Source organism: Ciona intestinalis, unplaced genomic scaffold, assembly GCF_000224145.3.
Source record: "Ciona intestinalis unplaced genomic scaffold, KH HT000307.1, whole genome shotgun sequence".
In the NCBI taxonomy this organism is placed as follows: domain Eukaryota; kingdom Metazoa; phylum Chordata; class Ascidiacea; order Phlebobranchia; family Cionidae; genus Ciona; species Ciona intestinalis.
The window spans coordinates 1-9,313 of NW_004190628.1; the positions used below are offsets into that span (position 1 = coordinate 1).

Genomic DNA, 9,313 nt, shown 5'->3' on the forward strand with positions numbered 1-9,313 from the left:
CAATATATTGGTTCGAATAACCTAAACGCGTTGTAGCGCCAGAGAACATCAGCGTGGACAAAGTGGGANTCGACTGGGTTTNACAGTGAGTTTCAATGGCGTACCAATCGCTGCAAGTTACCAAGTGAAGGTAACGGCACAGCATGACTCGTCAGATTCTGATATATTTAAAATTCGAGCTTCTAGCAACGCAAGACAATCGTATGAGGTAATTGCCCCGTTTTAGTTTTTGACATTTCGTATGTAAATGTAGTGTGGTTCACCAAAACACAACAATACGGGAGTGGTAAGTTTTCGTATTCGCGTGCAAATAATTTTTGCTTCACTGCAATCCCGGGTTTTTCCAATTAGAATGTTACGTGCGTTAGTCACGTAGAAGCATCGGTGTTTTTACTTTTTGTACTACCAGACTTCTGGTGTTTTTTTATGACAGTTATCAAATTTACATAAATATAACTTTATGTTGCAATTATAATTAGTTAACATAATATATTTTTCCCATTAAGTTTTACAGACTTTACTGTAATCTGTCTATTAACTTTAGGTTAAAAGCAGAAAAAGCAATAGAAACTACATTGTTCAAGTAAGAGCTCTTGATGGAAAGAACACAGCAAGTAATTACTCAACTAAAACGGGCCCTTATGCCAGAACAGGTCTGTATGAATTTTTACATGAACTAGATTAAAAATGTTCTTGTACAATCATTTCATATTTGATAAATAAAAGTATGAATATATAATTTAGCTCCGGATGGTTCAAGAATCCTGAACGTGATCACCACTCCAACTTTCCTCACCATCTTCCTGGAAGAAACTCCGGGAGCAACAGCATGGGAGGTTGAGGTTATTGACACAATTACAGGGACATCAAGGATCATCTCTGTTCCAACTGGTGTTCCTTCAAATACATCCTATGTGGCTATGTAGGTTTTCAATTACAGTATATTTTTGCGATACATAAATTTCAAACATAACATAAAAAAATAGCAAGCATTTAGAACACAGTTGCATATTGGTTAGCGCACCTATCTCTAATCATAGGTGATGGGTTTAAGGTTTGTCACTGCTAGTGTTTTGTGTTCTTTACTTAATGGCAATTGCTACAACCCTGTAGTCACTAATGAGTGGTCTAAATTGTCAACCAAACAGAATATATACAATTTTACATATGTGGTAACTTGTAAGCTAGCATGAAGTGTATGGAACAGGACACATGTGCTATAAAGATTGTCGTTTTCCGGCCGCCAAGGATAGAGCATGCAAGTTACAAGTTATTTAAGCGCTTTGTTATTTAAAAAGGAAACTCATAAGCATGTGTGTTTATTTTTAGCATAACGTCCCTCAACCCAAACACTCCACACACACTGAGGGCAAGAGTATCTCAATTAAATGGTGTGACATCATTCACAGCAACACAGAGTCCATTTGGTGCACAATATTCTGTCAGCACAGGTATACAGACGTTATTGAAAGTTGGAAACTATAACAATAATACTTGTTTATGTACAGACAAAATTTCAGCTTTTGGTCGAGTTGTACTTTTGACAAAACCATACACATCCAACCTTGCCACAGACCAAGTGTTTATAAACCAAACCAATGCTGAACTACTGGCAGCATATAAGGCAATATCCTCCAATGTGGAAGATGTTTTGATGGTAGAAGTTGCAGACAACGGTGGGAATGTTCTTTACCATCATGAGATTGTTTTATCTGATCGAGATGCATCGGCTGCTTCAGTTAATCCTAATATTAACCGACTTACACTGAGTGATGGAACATTGTATTCTGGTTTCTTAGCTGCTTATGACTGTAAGTATTAATGTTATAAAATATCTTTTTAATAAAATGTTAATATTGCTTTTATTTGATATTTCAGCGGCAAAAAGTCCTGGATATGTATACACAAAGTTTCCCTTTATAACAACAGAAAGAACATTAAGCTATCGCAACAGTGGCTTGTTGTGCTCTCGTGTTCACTTAGCAGATGATGTAAGAGAATGGGTTCTGTTTTCACAGGTTCCCAGTCCTGATAAAATAGCTATACTTATACGAGGGGCTGATGGTTTAATTGCGACCACATCAACCATTGAATTTATAAATGGTAAGATAACCGTTAACCAACGTAGTATCACATATTAAGTTTTTTAATTATAAGATACACATCAGTGTGAATAGTGATACATATGCATTAAATTCGATTACCATAGTATCTCAACTTTTAGTTCCACACTCTGTGGTCTTGATAACTATACATAATGTAAGCTAAATAAATCTTGTGTGTTGCATTATAATAAAGAAGAAAATGAAAAGAATATTTCAGATTAACAAATACATTTAAAATAAGAATAATTGTTTTTTATTTAATTTTAGACGGGGTTCGTGAGCCTTCATCAACAACCAATTATTTTAACTTTTTAAGCAACACTATATATGGTATAAAACATAGATACACAATAAAATTGTGTTCTAGCAATACTACAGCTCCTGTGTATGATCGAGTGTATGAAGCTGCTGTCACCTCTGTGGCTTCAGACAGATACACCATACTCTACACAACAGGTTTTATGATTAAGATCTTACACAATTGTGTTTCTACATGTGCATAGCAGCCACAAATTACAACCTAACATTCATCAGATTTAATGCTTTTTCAATCTGATTCGTATTGTCTATGTAGAAACAATTGCAGTTGCTTTTTATTTTCAATTATAAAACAGGCCAGACAAAAGTGGAAAAACATTTTACTTTCCATTATATTGCATTTTTAATTTTCAAGTGCAGTTATAAAAGTAAAGTGTGTTCCACAGCACCTGTCCTATCACCATCTTCAGTATCATCAGCTGTTATAACATCGGGAGGAATCAACGTGTTTCTTCCAGCATCTCTTGCTCGAGCAACTCAGTATTCAGTGACAGTTGGAACAAACACAACAACACTTGCTCAATCTGATCTGGACAGTTCACCATTTTATCAGGTTTGACAAATCACGCTTTAGCGTAGTTTACCTTGTGTTTTGTTGATTTAGGTTTTGATCTATCAAATTGCTTTCATCCATAGAATAGGATATACCTTACAATAAGTCTATAACAGTTTGCAACCAAAAACTTATCTTTAAATTCAAACTACTGTCTTAAAAATATTTATTTTTAGATTTTTATTCCTAACCCAACAATCAAACTGGGTGATTTTGTTCATTTGCAAATTAAGGCAACTGTAAGGTTAGCTAATGGATTTAATGCAACTACAATAGAAAGTGCCAATATAACAGCAGGTTCGTTTGTACTTTGTGTTGAATCAAATAGTAATATGTCAATGTGAAGCCTTCATATGATTTTTTTTATAAAAAAAAACAGATATTGATAAATGTTTACCTGGTACACACAACTGCCATGCAAATGCCATTTGTGCCAACATTAATGGAAATTCTACTTGTTTCTGCAAAATTGGGTTTAGTGGCGATGGTGTAAACTGCACATATATTGATAAATGTGCATTGGGTACACACAACTGTAATACAAGTGCTACTTGTACCAACAATACTGGAAGTTTTACATGTGCTTGCAATACTGGGTTTACTGGTGATGGTGAATCATGTACAGATATTGATGAGTGCACATTGGGTACACACAACTGCCGCAATGGATTAAATTGCAAAAACACAAATGGTGACTTTACTTGTTATTCATCAGGTTAGTGATGATGGATATAAATTACACTAATAGGCTACAGATTTTATACCTAAATCAACAGAACATTCAGCATTTTAAACTTACAGACTTTGGATAAAGCACTGTGTGATAAGATGTATACTGTTATCACATAGCAAGCATAATAAACAATGTTAACATATATTACAGCATTATGCCCCATATTTCCTAATCATCATATTAACAATTACCAGTGCTTTCTAAGTTGTGAGGATATGGGTATATTATACTGAAAAAGTTTATTGCTAACTACCCAATGGGATTATAAAGAGAATGAAATCGTGGACCATGTATTGCAGCTTTTGCCTTTTGTAACCCGTAATTTAGTTTACCTTATAATCCAATACCGGTAATTTAAAATCCTGTTTATTGCAGCAACATCTCCAAAGTTGTCTATTATAATGGGGATTGGAACTTTCCTATGCATTGCAATGCTCTTGCTTTAGCACGTTAGAAATATTATTTCTGACTTAACCGTGATATGCGTTATTGAACTATTATAATTTTTACCCGGATCATCATGTAATTACGAATGTAATAATGTTGTTTACTTTTCCTTGCGCTGTGGCACAGTTCTGTTGTAGTATTCACTTTTTAACCAGAGGGTAGCCTACCTGGTTCAAGCCTCAATGGCACCACCATTCCGAACAATAAAGACAATAAACGTTCACGGTATTGTTTTTCTCAAATGAAAACAAATCGTCACCTATTCGAAAAGTGGTAACACTCAAACGCGGAAACTCGGAAACGTGCACAACATGTATAAATATAACATATGGAAACCGTGTTATACAGTATACGGGGGAAACTGGGACACCCTTTTGTTCTTTTTTTCGTCTCATTTGGTAGTAAATGAAAACATTCGAAGAATTATAAAACCGTACCTTCACAACTACCATAGACGTTAATTGCTTAAAAAGCGATCAGGCTTTTGGGAAATAATGTGCTATAAAGGTGTCCCATCTTCTCCCACAGTATATTATATCGCTTATGGGAAAACGTTGCTACGCGAGGATAATTAAATAAGTGGTGTTGTGGCAAATTTCTTCTTTTGTTTTTATTCTTTTTATCAGTATCCTTTGACATGCGTTTATCGTCGTATTTAAACGGAATAAATGATTGTTACTCAAATTTGCATTCACTAGCGGCTCCGTGACTCGCGGAAAACGGACAATGCTGTGGTCGTCGTCCTATTGTATTGTGGCTACAAAAACACGGGGATAAATGGAACCTCTGCGCATACTATACAAGTATTTAAAACCACGGTCACGGTGGTTGAGGTTATATGTTACAGTTGGGCCAATGGATCTCAATACATTTTCTCATTTGTCTCGTCGCACCTTTTAATCGAACCGCTGCAAAGTTTCGCCATCGTAATATTAAAATGATTCTCAACCCCTCCATTAGTACCTACAGTTGTTTGACTTGATTTGGTGTTCTACTCTAGAGTTTAAGAAACTATTCTGATTGATAAAGTTTACGTTAAATCGTACTTATGGCATGCTTATGAAAAGTTGTATATATATGAAATTAGTTACGAGGAATCGTCGCTATGGTGAGTTATACTATTGGGTTGCGCCACAACAAAATTAAGAGCTGGCTTAACTAAGTATAGGCTAAGTTCTCGTTGAACAATATGTCCAAACTATAGAATCAGTGACGATAGGCACTAGGCAGAGAATCCAATCGTTGTGGCTAACTTACTCTGGTAACAAGAAAGCAAAATATTTCGGGAGAGAATTGAAGCGTTTCGCTCAGTTGCGGAACTACCCAGCAAGTCTGGGTTTTTTCCAGTGCTGGTTCGCGTGAAAAGTGAGACAAGGGGTACGTTGTTGTTGCGTGACTGTTTAATTGTTGCCAGCGGTTAAACGGTTTAGCTCAAGCAAAGTAAGCTTAATATTTAGTATATATTATTGGGAAGCCCTTTTTTTGGTTAGTGTATATTTGAAAGTAAATTGTAAGAGTTAAATAGCTGCAGGTTTTCGTTGCATTATGCAGATTTTTTGGGTTGAGTGCACTTGCGGTTTTCACCATGATGTTACAGTATATCCTATACCGAGCTCTGAAGGTAGAAGTAGATCTTTATGCATTCGCAGCCTATATAAACTATACCGATATGTTTTCTGAAATTGATTATTATTAAGTTCGACCTGCAAACGCCTTTGTTAAATGTTGCGCTGTTTACACCGTCGAGTAAGTGCCGTAGTTGTTTTACGTTCGCTTGAGGTTTCTTTTTCAATTAGCCTGTCCTTTATAAGTTAGCTGGCACGTATACAAACTTAGAGATGTGTGTAAGAGACCTGACGAAATACGTAATACGATACTGCTCTGTTTGGTCCAACATTTAGTGATTTAGCTGCTATTGGTCTCTTTGGAATAACAACTTGTTTTATTTTTAAAGTGTGTCTGAACGCGATGTGCTAAATTTATATTTAAATACTGTCGAACGCCAGTGCTAACCAGACACCCATTTCAAAGATTAAAATACAGTACTATGGGGTAAGATGGGATACCTTTAGCACATAATGTCCAAATATCCTGATCTTGTTTTAAATTAACAACTTATGGAAGTCGTGATGATACGGTTTTATATTACTTTGAATCTGTTTACTACTAAATGGGACGAGAGAATAGAATGAAAAGGTGTCACATCTACCCCGTCATACTATATTTAACACCCAATACCTTTCTACCTAAGCAATGTATATTGTAAAACCAAAACGTGTGGACAATTTTTTCGCTTAGAAGTCTGATTTATACGACACGTGTGAATTTATAGGATATAGATATTCCTTTGATTTTTATTGTAATAAAAGGAAGACGCCATGTATATATTTTGTTAAATAAGGTAATACCGTAACAAAAAACTCCAGCATGCCCGGTATCTGTTTTATAGTTTGTTGAAGCACGAAATAATAAAACGCATTTAACCCCGACGTTTCCGTTCAGGTTTGGATTAGTCACCGGCTTTAAGTAAACTGTCGCGACACATAGTAACCAGCCGTTCCTTTTTAGTCCGAGAAGTTTATCTTTTTATTTTGGAACCTAATCTCAGAATCCGGGCTCATCTTAAGTTGAGCAGCATGCGTGGAGCGATTTTGCTTTTCTCACTCTTTGTATTGGCGCCGATCTTTTGCCACGGTCAAGTAGCAGGTGAGTCCACTTTAATTACTGGGGTAATGTTTGTGTACAGTTATTCCAGCCGCTTCCCTTGCCGGTAAATTATGACGTAAGGTCTTAGTTATATCGGTCTGCATGAAAGGAAAGCCGGCATATCTCGAGTTGGGGTACTTGGAGAAAAGACAGCACACGTTTCCTGGATTCGAACTCTTTCTTTGTTTGTGTTAGAGGGTAATTTTACTTAACAGACGAAGCGTGTGGAAATTCCGATCCCCTTAGAAGCGAGTCACGTTTAGCGGTAGAAAAAATAGCTCGCTGGTGTAACTTTACTTACCCTGGTAAACCCTTTCCCATGGCGGTTCAAAAATGGTCAACGATGTCCCTCTACTTTTTTCGTTTCAACTCTTGTAATTTTCATAAAAAAAGTAAGGGCTAAATTTGTAACACGTAGTATTGTTCACTTCAAATCATGCACCGTTGCTTATTCGGTATGCCGCATAAAACCCAAGCGCAGAAAGTTCTGGTGATGTCTGGGCCCCCGAAACGGTAACGCTTAAATTAACGGGAAATACCCATGAGAGAAAAACGTCATTCCTTGTGTATACATTGCGTGTAAGCGCGCGGAGTGCCCGACGCTGCTTAGTGTATGATACATATATACACAATTGCAAAGGCAGCTCAAGCTATAAAGCACTCTTAAATGTTTTTAAACACAGGAGCAAAACATTAACAAAGAAACAACGCAGAAAAAAAAACACGTTAAGAATAAAAACAGTTTAAACAATGTAGATAAGCAAACAGAGATTTATGTAACCATTAGATTTTGTAGTCATTATATACAGAACAAATATGCGGCTAGCATGGCTTAAATATTGAATAAGAATGTACAAATAAATTTTAAAGTTTAAGACTATGCACAAAAACTTTCTTAAACACAGAACACGGTGCTAGTGAAGAGTCTTCCCCCCACCTTATTTGCTAACCCCTATAACTACTAACCCCTATAACCACTAACCCCCAACCATCAACACCTAACCACCAACAACTAACACTTTCTACTAGCCTATTCTGCTATGTACCAGAAGATTCTTTACTAGTGCCCAGAACACATAGAGTATACAGCTAATAACATTTTAGATTTTGTTTTTTAGAATAGGCCCACTGTTTTAGTTATTATCCCCTTATTTTTTTCGTACGGAATTTGGGGCATAGTAATAAATATTTCCCCAACATTAATGCATGTATGTTTAAAGCTAGGTAACAATATATCATCGACACTAGTAAAGAATCCTCTGGTACATCAAAGAGATTAAAACCAATCTCTTGGGTACATTACAGATTAGGCTGGTGGAAAATGTTAGTGCTTAGAGGTTATTGGTTAAGGTCTAGTAGTGAAAGGTTGCTGGTTATATTGGTTAGTAGTTATAGTAAACAGTAACATTTAGCATTCAGATGCTTTAGTTTATGGAAAAGATTTTTTACTATTAACAAATTATCAAAACAAATCATACAAATAAATACCATATTATATATATATATTTATTTTATTTTAAATGTGATATAACTATAACATGATTTTCAGAGCCATTTAAATTCCAATATAATGTTATTGCAGTTATTAATATGAAAAGAAATATATGTACAAATATTTATCTTAAAACTGTTCACAATAACTTAACATACATTGAAAACAAGTGTGTCTCAATACAAGTAATTTAATGTAATTGTAAACAAAATTTAGTGAAAATCCCACAACAACACAATAAAAATTAATCTTCTTGCAGCGCCTGAAAACATCACTGTTTCAAATGAAACACCAACTGCGTTTACCGTCAGTTTCAGCAGCGTAGTGAATGCTGCAACTTACCAAGTAAGGGTCACAGCACAGCATAATTCATCAGACTCTGAAACATTTTCACTTTCTGCGACAAGCAATGCAAGAGAATCATATGAGGTAATAATGTTACATTTGTCTAAATTCAATTTCTTTTAAAATTGAAAGAATAAATGAATAAATAAATGAATGAAAGAATGTAACTTATTTATCCTTGTTTGGCGGAACAATGACAGTCGTTATAACATTGGTTTTAACTATTTGTTTATATATTAATATTATGCTATTAAAATCCCAAAAGTTTACTGATTTAAATAAATGGCATAAGTAAAATGAAAACTACAAAATTTGTAAAAATATTAAAGCAATAGAGCATACCACTTTTTTCCTTGAATTTTGTAGCAGGTGTTTATATACAAATATTTAGAATTCCATGGTTGAGTGAACTTGTGCATGGGGTTTTTCAATCGTGTTGCCCCATGTGTTCTTGGGCAAGACACTTAACGACAATTGCTCCAACCCAGTGGTCACTAATGGGTTGTCAAAATTATCACCAATACATAAAAAAATGAAAAAATCCCCCAAAAAATAATCACCCACAAAGTAACATATATGGTACTCGTAAGCTGCACGAGTGCTAACCTTGTGAT

The 9,313-nt window shown here is 35.3% G+C and overlaps 2 protein-coding genes across 2 annotated transcripts in view; both read left to right on the forward strand.

The window, feature by feature from the left end:
• Nucleotides 1-30: 30 nt before the first annotated feature.
• LOC100178402 (protein HEG-like) lies at nt 31-4,840 on the forward strand. Its single transcript, XM_009859929.2, has 11 exons — nt 31-208; nt 545-653; nt 745-922; nt 1,330-1,451; nt 1,509-1,811; nt 1,879-2,103; nt 2,373-2,561; nt 2,810-2,976; nt 3,153-3,273; nt 3,356-3,691; nt 4,085-4,840. The coding sequence occupies exons 5-11, from the start codon at nt 1,655-1,657 to the stop codon at nt 4,153-4,155; spliced, it is 1,266 nt and encodes a 421-aa protein (XP_009858231.2). The 5' UTR covers nt 31-208; nt 545-653; nt 745-922; nt 1,330-1,451; nt 1,509-1,654; the 3' UTR covers nt 4,156-4,840.
• Nucleotides 4,841-6,623: 1,783 nt separating this feature from the next.
• Nucleotides 6,624-9,313, forward strand: part of LOC108950582 — a gene marked incomplete at its 3' end in the record, with an annotated part of 5,106 nt that continues 2,416 nt past the window's right edge. The window contains exons 1-2 of the mRNA XM_018816564.2: nt 6,624-6,862; nt 8,614-8,783. Coding sequence (XP_018672109.2) covers nt 6,793-6,862; nt 8,614-8,783 — 240 coding nt within the window. The remainder of the gene's footprint in view (nt 6,863-8,613; nt 8,784-9,313) is intronic.

Bases quoted from the DNA above. Each gene is read 5' to 3' on its own strand.
- LOC100178402 (XM_009859929.2), top strand. From the start codon at position 1,655: ATGGTAGAAGTTGCAGACAACGGTGGGAATGTTCTTTACCATCATGAG. The intron at 2,104-2,372 runs GTAAGATAACCG...ATTTAATTTTAG, and splicing joins AACCATTGAATTTATAAATG to ACGGGGTTCGTGAGCCTTCA. The intron at 2,562-2,809 runs GTTTTATGATTA...TGTGTTCCACAG, and splicing joins CACCATACTCTACACAACAG to CACCTGTCCTATCACCATCT.